The sequence below is a fragment of the Pristiophorus japonicus genome, unplaced genomic scaffold (assembly GCF_044704955.1).
Source record: "Pristiophorus japonicus isolate sPriJap1 unplaced genomic scaffold, sPriJap1.hap1 HAP1_SCAFFOLD_61, whole genome shotgun sequence".
NCBI classification, from domain to species: domain Eukaryota; kingdom Metazoa; phylum Chordata; class Chondrichthyes; family Pristiophoridae; genus Pristiophorus; species Pristiophorus japonicus.
Genome location: NW_027254520.1, coordinates 2539340 through 2566621, shown reverse-complemented (window position 1 = coordinate 2566621; position 27282 = coordinate 2539340). Strand labels below are relative to the sequence as shown.

At 46.3% G+C, this 27282-nt stretch overlaps 1 protein-coding gene across 4 annotated transcripts; it reads right to left on the bottom strand.

Annotated features, from left to right (window-relative positions):
- Positions 1–3201: 3201 nt before the first annotated feature.
- On the bottom strand, positions 3202–24055 carry LOC139255457 (zinc finger protein 436-like). Of its 4 annotated transcripts, none has more exons than XR_011592050.1 (4): positions 23974–24055; positions 22711–22797; positions 3606–3846; positions 3202–3246 (listed from the first exon to the last, which is right to left on the bottom strand). XR_011592050.1 is itself a non-coding variant. In XM_070873935.1 (4 exons), the coding sequence occupies exons 3-4, from the start codon at positions 17854–17856 to the stop codon at positions 14418–14420; spliced, it is 1095 nt and encodes a 364-aa protein (XP_070730036.1). In that variant the 5' UTR covers position 17857; positions 22711–22797; positions 23974–24055; the 3' UTR covers positions 14252–14417. The 4 variants fall into 4 exon arrangements, 2 of the variants coding, with proteins under 2 accessions (XP_070730036.1, XP_070730035.1); XR_011592051.1 differs by having other exon boundaries at positions 3606–3818; XM_070873935.1 differs by lacking the exons at positions 3202–3246; positions 3606–3846 and adding exons at positions 14252–15478; positions 17823–17857.
- Between the last annotated feature and the right edge of the window lie 3227 nt (positions 24056–27282).

The following is a 27282-nucleotide window of genomic DNA, read 5'->3' as shown; positions in this document are numbered from 1 at the left end:
CGATCATATTCACCAGCCCATTAATACATCTGAATTTCGGCACACATGCGTGACTATTCCTTCGTACCTCGCATTTGTTATTCATTGTTTTTATATCTCGAGTCCAATTGTTAAGTATGCTGTTCGGAATCCAATCTGGTGTGTCTCCATTCTGGAGTTGTTCCAAATTATGTTGTACCTCACTTAATATCCAGGCCCCATACCCGGAGCAAACTATCTCAGCCTGTAATAGTTTACTTATATGTTTCCCCATTGCATGGCTCAATTTTATTGTCTAGGCATTTCGGCAATGTATGGGCCACTTGTAACAGTTCCCCTTCCGCACCATCTCCCCACCGCACATGTAGGGCTTGGTTATCCAAGTCCCTCCCCTGTAAACTACTCAAAACTACGCCATTAATTTGTTAACCCGGTCGTATATTGCATACAGGCCTATGGAATTCATCATCATAACCCCTGCCGCATAACCAATGCGGAGTGTTTCCAGTATTCCTCTTTTATTTTTTGACCGCGCCCTGTTCCATTTGTGACATTAAATCACAGGGTAGTGGGTTCCGGGCCTTCAAGGATCCGTTGTGCGAGGCTCTGGTATAGACTTATAGTTTCATTCCCACAGAAGCTAGGAAAAAATGATATCCATTAGGTTTAGGATAAATATTCGCTGACGCACCCCAAATTATATCCTTTCTTTAGATTATTTTATTACTACCCACCCTCCATTTGCTCCGTTCTGTTCCCACCCTTCTGTTTCTTGTGGGGTGCATTTGGCTGCTTGTTTGCAGCTTGGTCCGCCCAGGCATGAGCTTCTCGAACTGAAATTCCATCCAGTTGGATATCTGCGCCCTTCCCCTTTTGGTCCTATGAACTTGCTCCTGTCCTCGGAATCTACTGGCGCCCATGGCATCGGCAGCCTGCTGCATTAGAACCTTACTTAATACACTATACATAGCCATGCGTTAATACAAGTTCTGTCCTTGCTCCAGTCCTTGGCTGGTGGGATGCATATTTCGACAGTCAAATTAAACAAGGCTAGTTCATGTAGTTGTGACTTTCCTGCGTGTGCTATATCTCTCGTAGTCCATCTGTATTATCAGTGCTTGTGTGGGCCTTAAGGTTCCCAGTATCCCGAGTCTCCAGAGTCGAAGTAGCCGCTGCGGTCACATCTCGGTGAGTGTTTTATCTGCAAATTTTAAACATATAGCCTGGTCGTCACCAGGTGTTAGGTTCTGGTCGACTCATCTTTTATCCATGCATGTTGCGGTCACTCTGTGAAATCGGAGGTAAGGTTAGGTTGGGTTTGTAGACTACACTTACCCACCGTGGGTTACATTGGCTCTATTGCCAGAGGTGATGGTGCTATGGCTGCGCACTGCACTATCCGTCTGGTCCCATTTAAAAAAAAAATCTCTTCCATCTTATTTATCTTAGCTTTTAACTCTTGAATTTGTTTTGTTTGAACATCTTTCTTTGATTTGTATCAGGCGAGTATTATTAAATAGGCTAGTTCTGCTTTTGTTTTTATTCTGACTATCCTACCATTTCCTCTGTTAGGTGAGTCTTTTTTATTCTATTAAGAAATCCAAATTAATAATGTCCAGTATAAAACAGCTGTCAATGGAAAGAGTTAACTCCTTTACAGGTTTGTAAGAAGAGCTGATGTCATTACGTGACTTCGCGTAATCATCCGGAATTTTTTTTTTAAAAGTCTTTGTGCCTTCAAAACTTGCTTAGAAATTCGGAATCGGTTAAAACAGCAGAAATCATTAGTAAAGCCGTCATAATAAAAGTATTCTCATCAGGAAAGGCGGCATATTAGAGTAAACTCCAATGTTTTCTTCTAATTGCCAAAGATTTTTTTTGATTGATTTAAAACGAGACCACACATTTTTAATAGCTATTGTGTTTACTGAAATCCAATTTTCACACACGCTGTGTACATTCTAACATTTCGTTTTATTTTACGGTCCCGTTCACTGGGCAAATCTTGTGGGTTTTTTTTCTCTCTCAGCACAAAATCTAAACATCTGTGCCAGTTCCATTTTCTATAAGAATTTAGAAATTCAGTAAGATTCTCCAATTCCCAGTTTTTTTTCTGTGCTGTGTTCGCATAGCTTAGATCTTTTCTTCTCGTTATTTTCAAAACCCTCCTGCTTGTCTAGACTGTTCGGGACGTTTCTTGATAAACAACGTCCATTTTGGAAATCTTTCAAACTGCAGTGAAGCTTTCTCGTAATTTAAAATCATTATCAATGGGGTTTGTCTTTTACTACTTCAAATTCTTTTTTTTTCCAATTAAACCAATATCTTTTTCACAGCCGATATCAACTCGTATGTCTTTCCATCGCAAAGTAGGCTTTGAGGGCTGCTTTTCATTATCTCAAAATCTCCAGTTTAAAAGTCGTTAAAATGTCTCTTCTAAACTGCTAAAGCTTGCTGTTTTTAACATTTTTCAAAAGTCCTTTTTAGACCTTCGCAGATAGCTCGCCACTCACCCAGGAGTTTGACCTGATCCCTGAAGGTATTTCTAAATTGTTTCCAAACCTATTAGTTTTATATCTCCTTTTTTCTTTAAGAGCTCAGATTTAATTTAATATTTTTTTTTTGATCCACCTCAATATTTTGTTGTGCCTTCTCTTAATATTTCAAAGTCCCAATTCAAATTTTGTAATTTCAATCTTTATTTAAAACTTTATTTTTGAGCTGGAAGCTTTTTTTTTAAAGTCATTCTTTATCTCATTCCTAGACTAAATGTATGTCTTTCAAGCCAATGTAATCCATCATTGCATGTTTTCTTTCAACAAGTAAGTGAGCATGTCAAATAAATAATTTTTTTCAACCACCAGGACCATGTATTTTTTACCTTTTACTCAACAAATCTATCCTTTGTGCATTTCCTAGCTCCGTAAATTATCATCCGAATATATCCACACCTGCGTTCCCAACTTAAAATGTCTCAAAACTTCCCACATACAGGACAACAATACAAAGGGTTAAAAAAAACTTTCACTCTGTTTCGAGAAGTGGGAAGATCCTACATTAATAAGCAGCTGCACCACTTTTCCAAACAGGCTTTTAAAAAACATGAAAAGATAATAATTCATTCCCCAGTCAAAAAATCACACAACGACTCTCACTCAACGACAAACTTTCACAAAAGTCTCGCTTCATTCAACAAAGCTTATTCATTTATTTTTTTCTTTGGCCGGCTCTATTTTTGGGTCCATGATTGCCCATTCCTGCGTCGCCCTGCGGTAAAGAAATATATTATCCTTACACAATTCCTTTTATCCTGACACAATTCCTCACATCGCCCCGCGATTTAGTTTTACACAATTCCTCGCGTCGCCCTGCGATTTAGTTTTACACAATTACTCGCGTCGCCCCGTGGTAAAAAGGTAGTTTATCTTATCCAGAGCCTAGGCGGGCCAAGTGATATACAAGGTCGACGTCGTACCTAACTTGGACACTTATTTTCTAAGTTTAAAAGGTATTCGACAGATTGACCTGGATCTCATTCAGACGCTACCTGAGAACCAATGAGTGGTCAAACGTTCCTCAAACTTTTGGATGCGAGAAAACCGAAGTGATATTTAATGAATACTTACTCCAGTGGCCATTTTCCTCCCGTCTCATCCAAGGCTAGTTTAGTTCTTAATTCACAAGCTTCCGGCAGTCGTCCGTTGGGATCCCACTTCTGACACCAATTGTTGCTCCGGATTCTTTTCCCTCAATCTGTTTTAGCGAATGCACTGATTCGAACACTTTAAAGTTTCGTTCAGACTGACGTTATTCAGACTTCATCGATGAAGGGTCTTGCTCTGATAAAGGGGCACCGACTTAATGAGTCTGTCAAATTCATCAGAGCAAGCAAATATCATTACAAATTCAATACATTAATAAAGTTCGTGAATGGTACAACCCCTTTTTATTTGTCCTATCACATCAGCTACCGTGGCATAGATACAAGCTAAATTAGTTATTTACACAGTTAATTAAGCAATGCCCCTAATCATGAGAGAAGATTAAGTCATCTCCAGCTTATCTTTGTTTTGCAGTCAAGGAAGACACAGTTCTGCTTCTCTGGGTATTCCGACACTTTAGCTCCAACATCTGTTGCTACATTCCCATGATCAGACGGTTCCTCAAGGTTGTTTAACAAAGACAAGTCACTCATCGTTTTCCCCGACACTGAGATCGAAAGAGTCAGCAATAACATGAGCGGCCATTTTAGAAAGAGTTAATACATTTGAAATTAGTACGGATAATACATATAAAGTTGGTAGCTACAGTGATACAGGTTCTCATGATCTCACTGGGCCCCGGGTGACACACTGTCTGATCTCACTGGGCACCGGGTTACACACTGTCTGATCTCACTGGGCCCACCCCCGGGTTACACACTGTCTGATCTCACTGGGCCCACCCCCGGGTTACACACTGTCTGATCTCACTGGGCTCTCGGGTTACACATTGTAGAATCTCACTGGGCCCACCCCCGGGTTACAAACTGTCTGATCTCACTGGCCCCACCCACGGTTTACACACCGTCTGATCTCAATGGGCCCACCCCCGGGTTACACACTGTCTGATCTAACTGGGCCCACCTCCGGGTTACACACTGTCTGATCTCACTGGGCCCCCGGGTTACACAGTCTGATCTCACAAGCCCACCCCCGGGTTACACACTGTCTGATCTCACTGGGCCCACCCCCGGGTTACACACTGTCTGATCACACTGGGCCCACCCCCGGGTTACACACTGTCTGATTTCACTGGGCCCACCCCCGGGTTACACACTGTCTGACCTCATTGGGCCCACCCACGGTTTACAAACTGTCTGATCTCACTGGGCCTACCCCCGGGTTACACACTGTCTGATCTCACTGGGCCCACCCCCGGGTTTACACACTGTCTGATCTCACTGGGCCCACCCACGGTTTACATACTGTCTGATCTCACTGGGCCCACCCTCGGGTTACATACTGTCTGATCTCACTGGGCCCCCGGGTTACACACTGTCTGATCTCACTGGGCCCACCCCCGGGTTACACACTGTCTCATCTCACTGGGCCCACCCCCGGGTTACACACTCTCTGATCTCACTGGGCCCACCCCCGGGTTACACACTGTCTGATCTCACTGGGCCCACCCCCGGGTTACACACTGTCTGATCTCACTGGGCCTACCCCAGGGTTACACACTGTCTGATCTCACTGGGCCCACCCACGGTTTACACACTGTCAGATCTCACTGGGCCCACCCACGGTTTACACACTGTAGATCTCACTGGGCCCACCCCCGGGTTACACACTCTCTGATCTCACTGGGCCCATCCCCAGGTTACACACTGTCAGATCTCACTGGGCCCACCCCCGGGTTACACACTGTCTGATCTCACTGGGCCCACCCCCGGGTTGCTCACTGTCTGATCTCATTGGGCCCACCCCCCGGGTTACAAACTGTCTGATTCCATGGGACCCCGCGTTACACACTGTCTGATCTCCCTGGGCCCCGGGTTACATAATGTCTGTGCCCAGTGATAGTATCAGTATCTCCCACATGTCCCAAAGCATCAGCTCCGGGCCTGTGTTAAGCTCTGTATTGCCGTTCACAGTAAAATCCCGGCTCCCCGCCTGAGATTGCACATTGTGAGCGGTGCGGCCGGGATTTTACTGCGCCACTTTCTCCGCCAGCTGCAGACTGGGCCCCCGCCCTCCCTCCATCCCTGGGCCATGCCCTGTATTGTGAGCTGGGATCTGATGCTGACAGTAAGCGGCTCGCTTTCCCCGCTCAGTTACAGCCCCTTACTGTTAGTTTACAGTCCCTGGGTGTGTGATAGAATGCCTCAGACCTGACACCGCGACATTTTCTTCACTGTCCCGGCCCCGCCCACACAGCCCCTGAGCCCAGCAGCAGGAATGCTTAAATGTGAGAGAATAAAGAGAGAAGGTGCTGGGAACAGTCAGCCTGAGAGCTCAGGCAGTGTGTGTGGGTGGAGATAGAATGGATCTGAGGGAAGCTCTTTGTCATTGGCCTGACATTCAGGGGTACGGGGCTTTAGCTGCTGCTGGGGGCAGTGCAGCTGAACCCTAACATCTGTGCTTGGGCACAAGATAAAAGTTTACGGGTTTGGGGTAATATATTAGCACGGATAGAGGATTGGGTGACAAGCAGAAAACAGAGAGTCGGGATAAATGGTTAATTCTCTGGTTGGCAATCAGTAACTCGTGGAGTGCCGCAGGGATCAGTGCTGGGACCCCAACTATTTACAATCTATAGTAACGACTTGGAAGATGGGGCTAGGTGCAGCGTAGCCAAGTTTGCAGATGATACAAAGATGGGAGGAAGGGTAATGTGTGAGGAGGACATAAAGAGACTGCAGGAGGACATAAGCAGGCTAAGTGAGTGCGCAAGGATTTTGAAGATGGAGTATAATGTTGGAAAGTGTGAGGACATGCACTTTGGCAGAAAAAATTGAAAGAGCAAGTTATTATTTAAATGGAGAAAGATTGCAAAGTGCTGCAGTACAACGGGACCTGGGGGTACTTGTGCATGAAACACAAAAGGATCGTATGCAGGTACAGCAAGCTATCAGGCAGGCCAATGGACACTTGGCCTTTATTGCAAAGTGGATGGAGTATAAAAGCAGGGAAGTCTTGTTACAACTGTACAGGGTATTGGTGAGGCCACACCTGGAATACTGTGTGAAGTTTTGTTTTCCATATTTACGAAAGGATATACTTGCTGTGGAGGTAGTTCAGAGAAGGTTCACTCGGTTGATTCCAGAGATGAGGGGATTGACTTATGAGGAAAGGTTGAGTAGGTTGTGCCTCCACTCATTGGAATTCAGAAGAATGAGAGGTGATCTTTACGAAACGTACAAGATTATGAGGGAGCTTGACAAGGTGGATGCAGAGAGGATGTTTCTACTGATGGGGGAGACTAGAACTAGCGAGCATGATCTTAGAATAAGGGGCCGCCCATTTAGAACTGAGATGAGAAATTTCTTCTCTCAAAGGGTTGTGAATCTGTGGAATTCGCTGCCTCAGAGAGCAGTGGAAGCTGGGATATTAAGAAACTGACTATTTCTGTCTAAATTTATTTAAGCGATAAGGGGATAAGGGGTTATGGGGACCGTGCAGGGAAGTGGAGCTGAGTCCATGATTGGATCAGCCACGATCATATTAAATGGTGGAGCAGGTTCAAGGGGCCTTATGGCCTACTCCTGCTCCTATTTCTTATGTTCTTCTGTTCTTATTTATTGAAAATATACAGGACTGTTTCCTGACTGAACATGTTAATGAAGTAACTGAGGAAAATCATATTTTGGATGTGGTGTTTAGTCGTGAGCCTCAGAACTATCAAAGACTGTATTGGGCCACTGAATGGTGTTCAAGGACAGGTTACAAAGCACTCTCTGAGTATGGCGGAAATACCGTGCATCAGTCTTCACCCTTGAAGATCATGCTCAAATATTAGAATTTAATAATGATAGTTTTTCTCAGTAACATTAACAAAGATAAGCATATTGTTTTTGAAAAAATTAAGAACTTAAACATATATAGAGCAGCCACCCGAGAGTCCTCCGGGAGATGGGACATGTGCTGTGTGAGGATCCTCCGGGAGATGGGAGATGTGCTGTGTGAGCCCCTCCGGGAGATGGGACATGTGCTGTGTGAGCCCCTCCGGGAGATGGGACATGTGCTGTGTGAGGGTCCTCCGGGAGATGGGACATGTGCTGTGCGAGCCCCTGGCCGATATGTTTAATAGCTCACTGCACTCTGGAATGGTTCCTACAGATCGGAAGGAGGTTAAAGTAATCCCCATTTTTAGAACAATGTGACAAGGCAGACCTGGGTAACTATAAGTCCATCAGTTTAATATCAGTAATAGGTAAGATGCTTGAAAGAATCATAAAGGATGCAATACATTAATTGGATAGGGGGGGGGACATATTAGGGACACCCAACATGGCTTCATTAAAAAAAAAGGTCATATCTCACAACTCTAATTGTATTTTTTGAAGAAGTTACAAAGTTGGTGGATGAGGGAAGCCCAGTAGACATTGTCGACTTAGATTTCCAAAACCCTTTTGACAAGGTACCGCACAAGATGCTTCTCGATAAGATTGGAGCCTCTGGTATTCGTGAAATATATTGAGCTGGATACAGAACTGGCTGGCAGGATGTATGTAAAGAGCAGTTATAGATGGATATGGATCTGTTTGGAGTACAGTCACCAGTGGTGACCTGCAGGAATCAGTGCTGGGACCGTTGCTTTTTACTATTTTTATTTATGATCTGGATTTTGGGGTTGGGGGCACAATTTTGAAATGATACCAAGATCTGTGCGAGTGCTCGAACTGTAGAAGTGGCTCGTCTGATTCAGGCACATCTTAAAGTGTTGGGACACAGGCCTCATGACTGGAAAATGATGCATAACTTAGATAAATTCAGTGTTATGTATGTGGGCAGGGCAAATGCTCAACATTCATAAACCTCCAGGGAAAGGCATTATAGATGGTGGAGATAGAAAGAGATTTAGACATTCTAGTGAATACATCTTTAAAGGTACACGAGCAATGCAGTGTAGCGACAGTTAGAGCAAATAGGGTGTTTGGGTGGATCCATAGGACAATTGAGTATAAGGTGAGGCGTACTGTTTTGTCCGAGTACAAGACCTTAGTCAGGCCACACTTGGAATGTTGTGTCCAGTTTTGGTCTCCTCACATGGTGGGTGATATTGAGGTTCTGGAAAGGGCCAGTCGACTAATTCCAAGTCTAAAGCATCTTAGTTATCAAGGTAGGTTAAAATAGTTGGGACTCTTTACCTGAGAGCAGCGTAGACTTACGGCGACATGATTGCGGTTTAGAAGATATTGAAGGTGAAAGAGAGTGTTCCAGCTGACCGTTTATTTCAATTAAGTAGGTTAGACAGGACCAGGGACACAAATTTCAGTTGCACAATGCTAGATCTAGGTTAGACATCAGGAGGTGGTTCTTTTCCCAGAGAACAGTAGACCTCTGGAACAAGCTGCCCTCTCATGTGGTGGATGCAGACTCACTGAATTCCTTCAAGTAAAAGCTGGATTTCTTTCTGGCTGCGGCGGAGATTAACACTTGCAGAAGGTAGGTACTGCAGGGAATTTAATGGCCAGAGTGATCTCCTGGACTAGTTTCCATCACTTAGATGACTTGAAGAGGAATTTCCAACATTTTATTTTCCCAAATTGTCCGAAGTTTGTTTTTAATCAGTACTTTTGCCTCTCCCAGGAGATCACATGGACTCGGGTGGCGTGGAGTGTATACGCTGTGACAGGCTTGATGGACCAGATGGTCTTTACCTGTGCATCACTTATCGTATGTATTAAAACGTTTCCCATACACTGTCCCATCGAACAATCCCAGGGCAGGTACAGCACTGATTAGATTCAAAGTAAAGCACCTCTACACTATCTCAGCAAACAATCCCAGGGCATGTACAGCAGGTACAGCACGGCTTAGATAGAGAATAAATCTCAGGCCCCGAATTAGAGCCCACAGGCCCCGTGGTGACCGGCCCGGGTGAGCGGGGTCACTGGCGTCCATCTTGCACATGGCGGGATCAGGGCGCATGCATGGCCATCTTGGTTCAGGAACAGAGAGTGGGTGGGGCGTCAGGGTCTCTGTTCCCAACTGGGTCCCAGTGCCCGGGAGATGGAGCATCCTGGGCAACACATTTTTCATCATCATAGATTCAGAGACTGGTTACAACATGGAAGGAGGCCATTTGGCCCATCGAGCCCATGCCGGCTATCTACAAGAGCTTCTACTAATCCCACTCTAGCTACTCTGTCCACACCTCTCATGATTTTGAACACCTCTGTCAAATCTCCTCTCAATCTTCTCTGTTCTGAGAACAACCCCAACTTCTCCAGACTATCCACGTAACTGAAGTCCCTCATCCCTGGAATCATTCTCGTAAATCTTTTCTACACGCTCTCAAAAGGCCTTCGTATACTTACTAAAATGCCGTAACCAGAATTTCTCCACCTCAGTCAACAAGCTCCCCGCTGGAGAGGAACTAAACTACAGAACCAGTGGGATCCTGTTCAACCTTCATCGTCTCCAGGCCAGGTCCAAGACCACCCCAATCTCTATCGTTGAGCTACCGTACGCTGACAATACATGTGTCTGCTCACATAAAGAGGCTGAACTCCAAGTCATAGTCAACGTATTTACGGATGTTTAGGGCCTTACACTAAACGTCCGTAAGACAAAGGTCCTCCACCAACCTGTAATCTACCACAACGCACTCCCGACCCCCCCCGCCTCCACAGTCAGCAAGATCCACGGCGCGGCCCTGGACAACGTGGACCATTTCCCATACCTCAGGAACCTCCTATCAACAAGAGCACACATTGATGACGAGAGTCAACACCGCTTCCAGTGCAGCCTTCGGCCGCCTGAGGAAAAGAGGGTTTGAAGAGCATGCCCTCAAATTTGCGACTAAGCTCATGGTCTACAGGGCTGTAGTAATACCCACCTCCTGTATGGCTCAGAGACATGGACTATGTACAGTAGGTATATCACCCCCAGCACCCAGCTCATGGTCTACAGGGCTGTAGTAATACCCACCTCCTGTATAGCTCAGAGACATGGACCATATACAGTAGGTATATCACCACCAGCACCCAGCTCATGGTCTACAGGGCTGTAGTAATACCCACCCTCCTGTATGGTTCAGAGACATGGACCATGTACAGTAGGTATATCACCCCCAGCACCAGCTCATGGTCTACAGGGCTGTAGTAATACCCACCCTCCTGTATGGTTCAGAGACATGGACCATGTACAGTAGGTATATCACCCGCAGCACCCAGCTCATGGTCTACAGGGCTGTAGTAATACCCACCTCCTGTATAGCTCAGAGACATGGACCATATACAGTAGGTATATCACGACCAGCACCCAGCTCATGGTCTACAGGGCTGTAGTAATACCCACCCTCCTGTATGGTTCAGAGACATGGACCATGTACAGTAAGTATATCACCCCCAGCACCAGCTCATGGTCTACAGGGCTGTAGTAATACCCACCCTCCTGTATGGCTCAGAGACATGGACCATGTACAGTAGGTATATCACCCGCAGCACCCAGCTCATGGTCTACAGGGCTGTAGTAATACCCACCCTCCTGCATGGTTCAGAGACATGGACCATGTACAGTAGATATATCACCCCCAGCACGCAGCTCATGGTCTACAGGGCTGTAGTAATACCCACCCTCCTGTATGGCTCAGAGACATGGACCATATACAGTAGGTATATCACCCCCAGCACCCAGCTCATGGTCTACAGGGCTGTAGTAATACCCACCTCCTGTATGGCTCAGATGCATGGACTATGTACAGGAGGTATCTCACCCCCAGCACCCAGCTCATGGTCTACAGGGCTGTAGTAATACCCACCCTCCTGTATGGCTCAGAGACATGGACTATGTACAGTAGGTATCTCATCCCCAGCACCGAGCTCATGGTTTCTAGGGCTGTAGTAATACCCACCCTCCTGTATGGCTCAGAGACATGGACTATGTACAGTAGGTACCTCACCCCCAGCACCCAGCTCATGGTCTACAGGGCTGTAGTAATACCCACCTCCAGTATGGCTCAGATACATGGACTATGCACAGCAGGTATCTCACCCCCAGCACCCAGCTCATGGTTTACAGGGCTGTAGTAATACCCACCCTCCTGTATGGCTCAGATATATGGACCATGTACAGTAGGTATCTCACCCACAGCACCCAGCTCATGGTCTACAGGGCTGTAGTAATACCCACCCTCCTGTATGGCTCAGAGACATGGACTATGTACAGTAGGTATCTCACCCCCAGCAGCCAGCTCATGGTCTACAGGGCTGTAGTAATACCCACCCTCCTGTATGGCTCAGAGACATGGACTATGTACAGTCGACACCTCAAGTCGCTGGAGAAATACCACCAACGATTTCTCCGCAATATCCTGCAAATTCCCTGGGAGGACAGACACACCAACGTTCGAGTCGTCGACCAGGCCAACATCCCCAGCATTGAAGCACTGACCACATTTGATCAGCTCTGCTGGGCAGGCCACATTGTCAGCATGCCAGACATGAGACTCCCAAAGCAAACACTCCACTCGGAACTCCTTCACAGCAAATGAGCCAAAGGTGTGGCAGAGGAAACGTTACAAGGACAAAGTCTCCCTGAAAAAGTGAAACATCCCCATCGACACCTGGGAGTCCCTGGCTAAAGACCGCCCTAAGTGGAGGAAGATCATCCGGGAGGGCGCTGAGTACCTCGAGTTTCATCGCCGAGAGCATGCAGAAATCAACCGCAGGCATCAGAAAGAATATGCGGCAAACCTGTCCCACCCACCCCTTCCCTCAACGACTATCTGTCCCACCTGTGACAGGGACTGTGGCTCTCGTTTTGGACTGTTCAGCCACTTAAGGACTCATTTTTAGAGTGGAAACATGTCTTCCTCGATCCGAGTGACTGCCAATGATGATGATGATGACCCAGAACTGCACACAATACTCCAGTTGAGGCCGAACCAGAGTTTTATGCAGGTTCAACATAATATCCACACTTCTGTACTCTATACCTCTATTCATGAAGCCTAGGGTCCCTTAAGTTTTTGTAACCACTTTCTCAACCAGTGCTGCCACCTTCAGTGATTGGTGCACATGTACTCCTGGGTCTCTCTGTTCATGCACCCCTTTAACTCAAAAGAGTTTCATGCACCCCTTTAGTTTATATTTACTCTCCTCTTTCTTCCTCCCAAAATGTATCACTTTTGAACTTTTTTGCATTAAATTTCATCTGCCACATCTGCCCATTCCACCAGCCTGTCTATATCTTTCTGAAGTCTATCACCATCCTCCTCACTGTTCACTGTACTTCCAAGTTTTGTGTGAGCTGTCGATTTGGAAATTGTGCCCTGTACACCCAAGTCTAGGTCATTAATATAGATTTTAAAAAAGCAGTGGCCCCAATACCGACCTCTGGGGAACACCACTTCCTCCAGTCTGAAAAACAACCGTTCACCACTACTCTGTGTGTGTCAGTTAGCCACTTTCATATCCATCCTGCCACTGTCCCCGTTATTCCATGGGCTTCGATTTTGCTGGTATTGGTAACACGCCTGGGACAATAAACACAAAACCCAGTCTGTTAATCACTTTCAGCTACTGGACTTAGCATGTGTCTCACAGCATCTCTTCTACCTTCAATATGTGAATAGGGCATCACGCCTGTAAACCTGGTTTACGTTTATATCCACTCAGCAAATCTATTTAAGAAAAGCCTGTAGGCCAATGAGACACTGTTAAGGTGCCAGTGTGCTACTGGTTTGATTGGCATTTTGCCTGTAATGGACTCTGTATCTTGGTCTCCAAGGAAGGATATACCTGCATTGGAGGCAGTTCAGAGAAGGTTCACGAGGTTGATTCCGGAGATGAGGGAATTTACTTATGAAGATAGCTTGAGGAGGTTGGGCCTAAGCACATTGGAGTTCAGAAGAATGAGAGGTGATTTTATCGAAACATAAGATAATGAGGGGGCTTGACAAGGTGGATGCAGACAGGATATTTCCACTTATATGGGAAACTAAAACTAGGGGACATAGTCTTAAAATAAGGGGCCACCCAATTAAAACTGAGATAAGGAATTTCTTCGCTGAGGGTTGTAAATCAATGGAATTCTCTGCCCAGGAGAGCTGTGGAGGCTGTGTCTTTGAATATATTTAAGGCGGAGATAGAGAGATGTTTGAGCGATAAGTGAGTAAAGGCTTATGGGGAGTGGGCAGGGAAGTGGAACTGAGTCCATGATCAGATCAGCCATGACCTTATTGAATGGCGGAGCAGGCCCGAGGGGCCAAATGGCCTACTCCAGCTCCCATTTCTTATGTTCTCATGTTCTAATTGAACATTTCTCCCAGGGTAACCTTATCTGTAATGAAATATGTGTCTTTTAATAAGCCTCAGGTCCTTGCTCATGTCTGCTGCAGATTCCGGAGTTGATGGGATTGACTTATGACGAGAGGTTGAGTAGGTTGGGCCTATACACATTGGAGTTCAGAAGAATGAGGTGATCTCAGTGTGTCCCTGAAGGACTGTGTCCAGGCTGAAGTTCTGTTCCCCCGAGTAAGATCCTCCCCATGGATTGTCCTTTCTCAACTCCAGCCAGGTGATGCTAAACACTCAGGTGGGAAAGACAAAAAACCACAGCAATGTGTTTAAAGCAACACTAATTTATATGTCTGTATCCCAAATATTAAACCCCTTTCCAGTTACAGGATTTATTAACATCAGCGTTACAGGAGTTATAAACCCCAACTATCAAAATGAAGTCAATGCAGTCCAGAATGCGATTAACAGCAGAATCCAACCCCTGCATTCACTTGTGAACTCGCTGGTGTGTCAGCAGGTTGGATGATGTAGTGAATCCCTTTCCACAGTCGGAGCAGGTGAACGGCCTCTCCCCAGTGTGAACTCGCTGGTGTTTCAGCAGGTCGGATGATGTAGTGAATCCCTTCCCACAGTCGGAGCAGGTGAACGGCCTCTCCCCAGTGTGAACTCGCTGGTGTATCAGCAGGTTGTATGACCGAGTGAATCCCTTCCCACAGTCGGAGCAGGTGAACGGCCTCTCCCCAGTGTGAACTCGCTGGTGTTTCAGCAGGTCGGATGATGTAGTGAATCCCTTCCCACAGTCGGAGCAGGTGAACGGCCTCTCCCCAGTGTGAAATCGCTGGTGTATCAGCAGGTTGGATGACCGAGTGAATCTCTTCCGACAGTCGGAGCAGGTGAATGGCCTCTCCCCAGTGTGAACTCGCTGGTGTGTCAGTAGGTGGGATGATGTAGTGAATCCCTTCCCACAGTCGGAGCAGGTGAATGGCCTCTCCCCAGTGTGAACTCGATGGTGTATCAGCAGGTCGGATGACCAAGTGAATCCCTTCCCACATTCGGAGCAGGTGAACGGTCTCTCCCCAGTGTGACCTCGCTGGTGTCTCAGCAGGTGGGATAACTGAGTGAATCCCTTCCCACAGTCGGAGCAGGTGAACGGCCTCTCCCCAGTGTGAACTCGCTGGTGTTTCAGCAGTTGGGATGATGTAGTGAATCCCTTCCCACAGTCGGAGCAGGTGAACGGCCTCTCCCCAGTGTGAACTCGCCGATGTGTTTCCAGCTGGGACGGGTAGTTGAAACGTTTCCCACAATCCCCATATTTACACAGTTTCTCCCCAGTGTGACTGCACTTGTGTCTCTCCAGGTTGGACCATCGACTGAAGCCTTGTCCACACACAGAGCACGTGTACCGTTTCTCCCCACTGTGAACGGTGCCTTCTGCTTCCATGGTCAAAAGCTGATGATATTCCAGTCCCGATGTACCGAGTGACTGCAAGATCTTGAGGTGATGTTTGGTTTGAGCTTCCAGTCTACAAATCCTCCCCTTTGAACATGCTGCAAAGTGAATTTCAAACAGGAAAAGGGAGTGTGAGAGAGAACCCACAAAAACTCAAAGGCAGGTTGTGAAATGGAGCTTAATGAATCAGGTCATTTGTGGGGCCGGCACTAGAAAAAAGTGATCATGAAAGCTGCCGGATTGTCTTAAAAACACATCTGGGTCACTGCTGTCCTTCAGGGAAGGGAACCCGGCGACCGAGAGCCGCACTTGGTGTTGCCCGGGGACCGAGAGATACACTCGGTGTTGCCCGGGGCCCCGAGAGCCGCAATCGGTTTTGCCCGGGAACCGAGAGCCGCACTCGGTGTTGCCTGGGGACCGAGAGCCACACTCGGTGTTGCCCGGGGACCGAGAACCGCACTCGGTGTTGCCCGGGGACTGAGAGCCGCACTCGGTGTTGCCTGGGGACCGAGAGCCACACTCGGTGTTGCCCGGGGACCGAGAGCCGCACTTGGTGTTGCCCGGGGACCGAGAGCCGCACGCGGTGTTGCCCGGGGACCGAGAGCCACACTCGGTGTTGCCCGGGGACTGAGAGCCACACTCGGTGTTGCCCGGGGACTGAGAGCCACACTCGGTGTTGCCCGGGGACTGAGAGCCACACTCGGTGTTGCCCGGGGACTGAGAGCCACACTCGGTGTTGCCCGGGGACTGAGAGCCACACTCGGTGTTGCCCGGGGACTGAGAGCCACACTCGGTGTTGCCCGGGGACTGAGAGCCACACTCGGTGTTGCCCGGGGACTGAGAGTCACACTCGGTGTTTCCCGGTGACTGAGAGCCGCACTCGGTTAAAAAGAAGGCAGACAAAAAGCAGGAAACTATAGACCAGTTCGCCTAACATCTGTGGTTGGGAAAATGTTGAAGATTTCATTCTTAAAGAAGCATTAGCACGTCATTTGGAAAAGCATAATTCAGTCAGGCAGTCAGCATGGATTTATGAAGGGGAAGTTAAGTTTGACAAATTTGCTGGAATTCTTTGAGCATGTAATGAACAGGGTGGATAAAGTGGGTGTGGTGTATTTGGACTCCCAGAAGGCATTTGACAAGGTGCCATATAAAAGATTACTGCACAAGATAAAAGTTCACGGGCTGGGGGTAATATATTAGCATGGATCGAGGTTTGGCTAACTAACAGACAGCAGAGAGGTTGGGTGAATAGTTCATTCTTGGGTTGGCAATCAGTAACTAGTGGGGTGCCGCAGGGATCAGTGCTGGGACCCCAACTATTTACAATCTATATTAACGACTTGGAAGAAGGGACCGACTGTAACGTAGCCAAGTTTGCTGGCGATATAAAGATGGGAGGAAAAGCAATGTGTGAGGAGGACACAAATAATCTGCAAAAGGACACAGACAGGCTAAGTGAGTGGGCAAAAATTTGGCAGATGGAGTATAATGTTGGAAAGTGTGAGGTTATGCATTATGGCAGAAAAAAAATCAAAGAGCAAGTTATTATTTAAATGGAGAAAGATTGCAAAGTGCTGCAGTACAGCGGGACCTGGGGGTACTTGTGCATGAAACACAAAAGGTTGGTATGCAGGTACAGCAGGTGATCAGGAATGCCAACTGAATCTTGGCCTTTATTGCAAAGGGGTTGGAGTATAAAAACAGGGAAGTCTTGCTACAGTTATACAAGTTATTGGTGAGACCACACCTTGAATACTGCGTGCAGTTTTGGTTTCCATATTTATAAAAGGATATACTTGCTTTGGAGGAAGTTGAGAGAAGGTTCACTCGGTTGATTCCGGAGATGAGGGGGTTGACTTATGAGAAAAGATTGAGGAGGTTGGGCCTCTACTCATTGAATTCAGAAGAACGAATGAGAGGTGATTTATCAAAACGTATAAGATAATGAGGGGGCATGACAAGGTGGTAGCAGAGAGGATGTTTTCACTGATCGGGGAGACTACAACTAGGGGGCATAATCTTAGAATAAGGAGCCCCCATTTAAAACTGAGATGAGGAGGAATTTCTTCTCTCAGAGGGTTATAAACCTGTGGAATTCGCTGCCTCAGAGACCTGTGGAAGCTGGGACATTGAATATATTTAAGACAGAGATAGACATTGTCTTAACTGATAAGGGAATAAGGGGTTATGGGGAGCGGGCAGGGAAGTGGTCCTGAGTCCATAATCGGATCAGCCATGATCGTATTAAATGGTGGAGCAGGCTCGAGGGGCCGTATGCCTACTCCTGCTCCTATTTCTTATGTTCTTATTTTCTTATATAGTGGGTGTCTGGTATGGGAGTGTGGATTTGATTCTGTATCTGTCCATCTCTGGTATGTGGATGAGGGTTTTACTCTGTATGTTAGTTTCTGATACGAGAGCGTGGGTTTTATCCAGTACCTGTCAATTTCTGGTAATTGTCTGTGGGTTTCATTCTGTAACAAAAAGGGCCACATTACAACAATAAGAGTGTTTAAAAAAAACAAGCCTGAAAGCTCTGAGTCTCAAAGCAAGAAGCATTCGTAATAAGGTGGACGAATTAACTGCACAGATAGCTGTTAACGGATATGATGTAATTGGGATTACTGAGACATGGCTCCAGGGTAACCAAGGCTGGGAACATAACATCCAGGGGTATTCAATATTCAGGAAGGATAGCCAGAAAGGAAAAGGAGGTGGGGTAGTGTTAATGGTTAAAGAGAAGGTTAATGCAATAGTAAGGTAGGACATTAGCTGGGATAATGTGGAATCTTATGGGTAGAGCTGCGAAACACCAAAGTGCAGAAAACGTTAGTTGGGGTTATGTACAGACCACTAAACAGTAGTAGGGAGGTTGGGGATGGCATCAAACAGGAAATTAGGGGTGCGTGCAATAAGGGTACAGCAGTTATCATGGGTAACCTTAACCTCGATATTGATTGGGCTAACCAAACTTAGCAATACTGTGGAGGAGGTTTTTCTGGAGTGCCTCAGGGATGATTTTCTAGACCAATATGTTGAGGAACCAACTGGAGAGCAGGCCATCCTAGACTGGGTCTTGTGTAACGAGAGAGGATTAATTAGCAATCTGGTCATGCGTGGCCCCTTGGGGAAGAGTGACCATAATATTGTAGAATTCTTCATTAAGCTGGAGAGTGACACAGTTAACTCAGAGATTAGGGTCCTGAACTTGAAGGAAACTTCAATGGTATGAGAAGTGATTTGGCTGGGATAAACTGGTGAATGATACTTAAAGGGTTGACGGTGGATAGGCAATGGCAGACATTTAAAGATCACATGGATGAATTACAACTACTGCACATCCCTGTCTGGCATAAAAATAAAACCGAAAAGGTGGCTCAACCGTGGCTAACAAGAGAAATTAGGGACAGTGTTAAATCCAAGGAAGAGGCATATAAATTGGCCAGAAAAAGCAGCAAACCTGAGGACTGGGAGAAATTTAGAATTCAGCAGAGGAGGACAAAGGGTCTAATTAGGAGGGGGAAAATAGAGTATGAGAATAAGCTTGCAGGGAACATAAAAACTGACTGCAAAAGCTTCTATAGATATGTGAAGAGAAAAAGATTGATGAAGACAAACATGGTCCCTTGCAGTCAGAATCAGGTGAATTCATAATAGGTAACAAGGAAATGACAGACCAATTGAACAAATACTTTGGTTCTGTCTTCACGAAGGAAGACACGAATAACCTCCCAAAATTACTAGGGGACCGAGGGTCTAACAGGAAGGAGGAACTGAGGGAAATCCTTATTAGTCAGGAAATGGTTGTTGGGAAACTGATGGAACTGAAGGCCGATAAATCCCCAGGGCCTGATAGTCTGCATCCCAGAGTAGTTAAAGAAATGGCCCTAGAAATAGAAGATGCATTGGTGGTCATTTTCCTGAATTTCATGGACTATGGATCAGTACCTATGGATTGGAGGGTAGCTAATGTAACCCCACTTTTTAAAAAAAGGAGGGGGAGAGAAAACGGAATTATAGACCGGTTTGCCTGACATCGGTGTGGGGAAAATGCTGGAATCAATTATTAAAGATGTAATAGCAGAGCATTTGGAAAGCAGTGACAGGATCAGTCCAAGTCAGCATGGATTTATGAAAGGGAATTCATGCTTGACAAATCTTCGAGAGTGTTTTGAGGATGTAACTAGTAGAGTGGATAAGGGAGAACCAGTGGATGTGGTGTATTTGGAATTTCAAAAGACTTTTGACAAGGTCCCACACAAGAGATTAGTGTGCAAAATTAAAGCACATGGTATTGGGGGTAATGTATTGACGTGGATAGAGAACCGGTTGGCAGACAGGAAGCTTAGAGTAGGAATAAACGGGTCTTTTTCAGAATGGCAGGCAGTGACTAGTGGGGTGCTGCAAGGTTCAGTGCATTGATCCCAACTATTTACAATATATATTAATGATTTAGACGATGGAATTGAAGGTAATATCTCCAAGTTTGCAGATGACACTAAGCTGGGTGGCAGTGTGAGCTGTGAGTAGAATGCTAAGAGGCTGCAGAGTGACTTGGACAGGTTAGGTGAATGGGCAATTGCATGGCAGATGCAGTATAATGTGGGTTATTGTGAGGTTATCCACTTTGGTGGCAAAAACAGGAAGGCAGATTATCTGAATGGTGAGAGATTAGTAAGATGGGAGGTGCAAATAGACCTGGGTGTCATGGTACATCAAGTCACTGAAGGTAGGCATGCAGGTCCAGCAGGCAGTAAAGAAAGCAACTGGCATGCTGGCCTTCATAGCGAGGGGGTTTGAGTATAGGAGCAGGGAGGTGTTACTGCAGTTGTACAGGGCCTTGGTGAGGCCACACCTTGGGTATTATGTGCAGTCTTGGTCTATTAATCTGAGCAAGGACTTGCTTGCTATTGAGGGAGTGCAGCGAAGGTTCACCAGACTAATTCCCGGGATGGCAGGACTGACATATGAAGAAAGACTGGATCAGCTAGGCTTACACTCACTGGAATTTAGAAGAATGAGAGGGGATCTCATAGAAACATATAAAATAATGACGGGACTGGACAGGTTAGAGGCAGGAAGAATGTTCCTGATGTTGGGGAAGTCCAGAATCAGGGTCATAGTCTAAGGATAAGGGATAAGCCATATCGGACTGAAATGAGGAGAAACTTTTTCACCCAGAGAGTGGTAAACCTGTGCAATTCTCTACCACAGAAAGTTGTGGAATCCAGTTGGTTGGATATATTCAAGAGGGAGTTAGATGTGGCCCTTACGGCTAAGGGGATCAGGGGGTATAGAGAGAAAGCGGGAGTGAGGTACTGAAGTTGCATGATCAGATTGAATGGTGGTGCAGGCTAGAAGGGCCGAATGGCCTACTCCTGCACCTATTTTCGATGTTTCTTTCCATTCTTGGTGTGTGAGTGTGTTCTGCGCTGTATCTGTCCATCTCTGTTATGTGAATGTCAGTTCCACTCCATACCCGTCATTCTCCAGTATGTTAGTATTGTTTTACTGTGTACCACCAAATCCTGATAGAGTATTGGTTTTACTTTCGAACTGTCAATTTGTGTTATGGAGGTGAGTATTTATGCTGAATCTGTCGGTCTCTGGTAAATGAGTCTGAGTTTTACTCTGTATCTATCTGTCTCTGGTATGTGAGTGTGGGCCTTTATCTGTATCTCTCCATTTCTGTTATGGGAGCCTGGGTTTTATTCTGTACCTGTCAAGTTCTGATCTGTGATTGTGGGCCTAACTCTATACCTGCCAGTTTCTGTTTAATTGTGAGTGGACTTTCCTTTGTACCTGTTAGTTTCTGGAATGAAAGAGAGATCTTTACCCTGTACCTGTCAATTACTGGTTCGTGAGTCTGGGCATGTCACTGTATGTCAACTTATGTTAAGGGAATATGGATTTTAACATGTCAGCCTCTGATATGTGAGTATGGGTTTTATACTGTATCTCCTAGTCTCTGATATGTGAGTGTGGGTTTTATACTGTATCTCTCAGTCTCTGATATGTGAGTGTGGGTTTTATACTGTATCTCTCAGTCTCTGATATGTGAGTGTGGGTTTTATACTGTATCTCTCAGTCTCTGATATGTGAGTGTGGGTTTCATACTGTATCTCTCAGTCTCTGATATGTGAGTGTGGGTTTTATACTGTATCTCTCAGTCTCTGATATGTGAGTGTGGGTTTCATACTGTATCACTCAGTCTCTGATATGTGAGTATGGGTTTTATACTGTATCACTCAGTCTCTGATATGTGAGTATGGGTTTTATACTGTATCTCTCAGTCTCTGATATGTGAGTGTGGGTTTTATACTGTATCTCTCAGTCTCTCATATGTGAGTGTGAGTTTTATACTGTATCTCTCAGTCTCTGATATGTGAGTATGGGTTTTATACTGTATCACTCAGTCTCTGATATGTGAGTATGGGTTTTATACTGTATCTCTCAGTCTCTCATATGTGAGTGTGAGTTTTATACTGTATCACTCAGTCTCTGATATGCAAGTGTGTGTATTTTTCTGTAATTGTCAGGTTTTGGTGTGTGTTGAGGTTTAATCTGTGCCTCTCAGTTTCTGCTGCGGTAGTCTGAGTTTAATCTGTATTTTCCAGTCTCTGGTATGTGAACGTGAGAATCAATTTTAATTTTTACCTGTATTTCTCTGATATGTGAGTGAAGATTTTGCGTTCTCCATGTCATTGTTCAGATGTGTGTGTGGGTTTTACTCTGCCCCGATCAGTTTCTGCGATGCAAGTAACAATTTTACTTACTGCCTTTCAGTTTTCCGATATGTGCCCATGGGATTTACACTTTACCTGTCACTCTCTGGTATGTAAGTGGGGATTTTATTCTGTTACTGTCACTTGCATATATGTGGGTGTGTGTTGTATACTGTATCTGTCAGTCTGTGGTACGGGAATGTGGGTTTTATTCTGCACCTGTCATCTTCTGGTATGTTCGGGGGGTTAAATACTGAATCCGTCAGATTCTGAAACATGAATATGGCTTTTGCTCTGTACCCATCAGCTTCTGATATGCGAGTGTGGTTTATACTATCTGACAATTTTTCTGATAGATGATTGTCTTTTATTCTCTACCTGCCAGTTTCTGGCAAGTGAGTGTGGGTGTTTAATGTACCTGTCAGTGTGATCTGTTTCAATGGTGAAACAGCATGTAATTATACTGCTCCATGTGGCTGTAAGATTCACAATGTAACTCTGCCACTTCAGATCACTGTGGGACTGACAGCTTCTGCTGTCTGTGACAATAGGATTGAGGCCAGTTCTGTGTCTCTGCGCTCTGTGAGTGATAATCTACTTACTGTGTGTGAGAAGGAGCTGCCTGCACTGTTCCTTGTATTCTGCGTAGAGTAATGATCACATTTGTTCTGGCTAGTTGAAGAATTTTGCTGTGAGAATAATAATACGAGAACATTATTAGCTCTAAGATATGGATGCGGGGACAATACGATGTATCTGAGGGAGTGACAATGTAGCTCTCGATCATCAGCAACATGGTTCTGGGGAACTCAGTTCACCGAAATATAACGCGTCTTTAAAATATCTTCTCCCACACTTCTCTCCTGGTACCTGCAATAGATGCACTTTGTGAAATTCCCCACATCCTCACTGTCAGACTGTTTTTCCACTGCTCACTGTCCAAGAGCAACAGACACAGTGAGATTGGAACTGAATCAGGAACACTCACTACTGATTTGGGAAAGAAAGCAGCAATGATTTGAAAGAGCGAGTGGTTTACTTTCTCTGTTACCTTACACTGTCCACACACAGCCCGAGAATGGCCTCTCCCTTCCCCCACTCACACCATGTCCCGGAACTAGTTCCTGCTCCACTCTGCCTCTTACACACAGCCCCCGAGGGAACTAAACCAGGAACGTTCACTCCTGGTGTGGAGAGAGAAAGCAGCAGGTTATAAATAGCGGATTCTGCCCATTCTGTCTCCCTTACCCTGGACACACGCTATCCACACACAGCCCGAGAATGGCCTCTCGCTTCCCCCACTCACACTACGCACTGAGACTGGTTCTTGGTCCACTCTGCCCCTTACACACAGCCCCCGACTCCCCCTGAACTCCCCCCGGACTCAATGCTGATCTCTGAGCCTTACCCCGGGGTCGTGGTGTCTCCATTCCCGGCTGTTTTAAACCATCTTCTTCCACTCACTGAGTGAATGGTGATCCCAGGCAGGGCTGGGGCAGGGGAGGGTGCATGTGCTATTCTGCTCACTGGGAATGACACAGGGGGTGGGGCTGAACCGCGCATGCGCAGCTCTCTGTATTAATTCAATCTGTAAAATTCAATTTCCTTTTATCAGAATCTGAGCAAAGGAACTCAGCTGTTACTTTACCAAGATGGCCGCGCATGCGCTTTGCTGCTCACTGAACCAAGGTGGCGGAGGACTGACCCTGCCTTCCTGTACAAAGATGGCCGCCGTTACCCTGGGCCTGTGACCGGGAGAAAGCCTCGAGGCTGCAGCCGCCGATATTCCGGTTGTTATTCCGGGCTTCCGGCGGGCACCAGTTGTTTATGAAGCCTCCCCGGCTCCCCGCTGGTCCTTTACTCACCTCCGCCCCGCTGAGAATGGACGGTTTTGCGGAACAGATGTTCACGATGTCCTTTCCGCCATTACACGCACCGCGCATGCTCCAAACACAGCTCGGTCTCGCACCTGCGCACTGGGCCCCTGTAGTCTGGGCTCGGCACGTCCTCCATCGCGGGGAATGCTGGGTAAACAGGAATGGAACGTCATGACTGGGACAGGATTTACTGGGCCCCCATTGGGCACTGAACATGTTCATTCTGGCCCTCAGTCATTGTTCCTGCTGCTCTGTATAACCCTGTCCCTGAGCTGGACAGTAATGTTCTGTCTCAGTATTGTTTCAAACACCCTGTGTCCAATATTTCATTTCTCCATAAAAATAGACTCATTAATGTTCCCGTCCCTTCCATTGTGGGACTTTTCTTACTCTAGATTATTTCACTTTCCCACATCAAATCCCAAACTTGTTTCATTTGAGTATCCGGCTGGTGGATGTCTCAGACTGAACCGGCGTGTCTCACTTTACACTCAATGACGTTCCTTTCAACCAACCCTTGAAAGAACTATCTTGCGTAAGACTGTAAATCTGTTATTTTCTGTATTTAACGATTGTTGAATGTGGTTAATAGATCTCCACACATACTGCATGTGATCAACTTTGAAATGTTCTGACCTTTGTAATTGCCTTTGCTAATTTTGATGGGTTAGTTGATTACAATTACTTGTTACTAACATACCTTGCAGTATTTCTTGCATCAAAATAATTGTTTAAATACTTCCTTTATCAGGTCTTTAGCTTCCCCACTGATCTCTGTTTCTTCTTGTGGGGGAATCGAGAACTCGGTGGCAAAGTCTGAGCACAAGGGGGCGCCCAATTAAAATGGAAATGAAGAGGAATTTCTTCTCTCAGAGGGTCGTGAATCTTTGAAATTCTCTACCCCAAAGAACAGTGGAGTCTGGGTCTTTGAATATATTTAAGTTGCAGATAGCGTGCATTTTAAAGAGAGTGGAGTCAAGGTTTATGGGGAGAGGGCAGGGAAGCGGAATTGAGGCCAAGATCAGATCAGCCAAGATCTTATTGAATTGCAGGTTGGGCTGAAGGGGCCAGATGGCTATTGCTGCCCCTATTTCTTATGTTTTTAGAGTCGGTTAGGGGCTGGGTTTAGATGTAGGTTTAGTGGTTGTGGTTTGTGGTTATTTGTTCGCATTGGGATTAGTGATTGAGATACTCAATAGGATATTCGGCTTAGGATATTGTGATTAACTTAGAAAGCACTATTGGTAATATAAGTGTCACTGGATGTGCCCTTTTCCATTTCATGTTTTTAACCCCACAGAGCCGAGTCACAAAACAGCCTCACAATGTGTTCATTCAAAGAACCTTCTTTCCTGCGCAAGCCTCGTTTCCTTCTGTCAAAAACACATCGTAATCTCTACATTTCTCATGGAAAAATAAATTAGTGACATTAGATTTGGGTATTTTGGAACAATAACAGATGGATACAGTTGTTACACTGGTTACATCTAATCATCAACCTGCCTGAAAAGGACTTCTGGCAATAATCTGTCACCAGGCCTCACCAGTCACCGTCTGATTCCTCCATCGTCTCTTCATTCATTATCCACCATTCCCCCTAACTGGAGCTGCTTTCACCGGCATGACCTTTCTCCATACTGAGGCTATCTCAAGCAGATCATAATCACCGGCACAGACTGGTTAGTCCGAGTGGCTCATTTCTGTGTAATTCTGTAATTTTGTAGTCTCATTGTAAGTGGTCCCTGGATTTGATGATTCATTGTAACTGGTCCCTGGATTTGGTGCCTCAGTCTGAGGGGTCCCTGGATTTGATGCCTCAGTGTAAGGGGTCCCTGGATTTGATGACTCAGTGTAAGGGGTCCCTGGATTTGATGCCTCAGTTTAAGGGGTCCCTGGATTTGGTGTCTCAGTGTAAGGGGTCCCTGGATTTGGTGCCTCAGTGTAAGGGTTCCATGGATTTGGTGCCTCAGTGTAACGGGTGCCTAGATTTCGTGCCTCAGTGTAAGGAGTCCCTGGATTTGGTGCCTCAGTGTAAGGGGTCCCTGGATTTGGTGTCTCAGTGTAAGGGGTCCCTGGATTTGGTGCCTCAGTGTAAGGAGTTCCTGGATTTGGTGTCTCAGTGTAAGGGGTCCCTGGATTTGGTGCCACAGTGTAAGGGGTCCCTGGATTTGGTGCCTCAGTGTAAGGGGTCCCTGGATTTGGTGCCTCAGTGTAAGGGGTCCCTGGATTTGGTGCCTCAGTGTAAGGGGTCCCTGGATTTGGTGCCTCAGTGTAAGGGGTCCCTGGATTTGGTGTCTCAGTGTAAGGGGTCCCTGGATTTGATGTCTCAGTGTAAGGGGTCCCTGGATTTGATGCCTCAGTGTAAGGGGTCCCTGGATTTGGTGCCTCAGTGTAAGGGGTCCCTGGATTTGATGTCTCAGTGTAAGGGGTCCCCTGATTTGGTGCCTCAGTGTAAGGGGTACCTGGATTTGATGCCTCAGTGTAAGGGGTCCCTGGATTTGGTGTCTCAGTGTAAGGGGTCCCTGGATTTGATGTCTATCGTAAGGGGTCCATGGATTTGATGTCTCAGTGTAAGGGGTCCATGGATTTGATGTCTCAGTGTAAGGGGTCCCTGGATTTGATGTTTCAGTGTAAGGGGTTCCTGGATTTGATGCCTCAGTGTAAGTGGTCCCTGGAATTTAGTGTCTCAGTGTAGGGGGTCCCTGGATTTGGTGCCTCAGTGTAAGGGGTCCCTGGATTAGATGCCTCAGTGTAAGCGGTCCATGGATTTGGTGTCTCAGTGTAAGGCGTCCCTGGATTTAGTGCCTCAGTGTAAGGGGTCCGTAGATTTGGTGCCTCAGTGTAAGGGGTGCCTGGATTTGATGTCTCAGTGTAAGGGGTCCCCGGATTTGGTGCCTCAGTGTAAGGGGTCCCTGGATTTGGTGCCTCAGTGTAAGGGGTCCCTGGATTTGATGCCTCAGTGTAAGGGGTCCCTGGATTTGATGTCTCAGTGTAAGGGGTTCCTGGATTTCATGCCTCAGTGTAAGGGGTCCCTGGATTAGATGTCTCAGTGTAAGGGGTCCCTGGATTTGGTGCCTCAGTGTAAGAGTTCCCTGGATTTGATGCCTCAGTGTAATGAGTCCCTGGATTTGATGCCTCAGTGTAAGGGGTACCTGGATTTGGTGCCTCAGTGTAAGGGGTCCCTGGATTTGGTGCCTCAGTGTAAGGGGTCCCTGGATTTGATGCCTCAGTGTAAGGGGTCCCTGGATTTGATGCTTCAGTGTAAGGGGTCCCTGGATTTGATACCTCAGTGTAAGG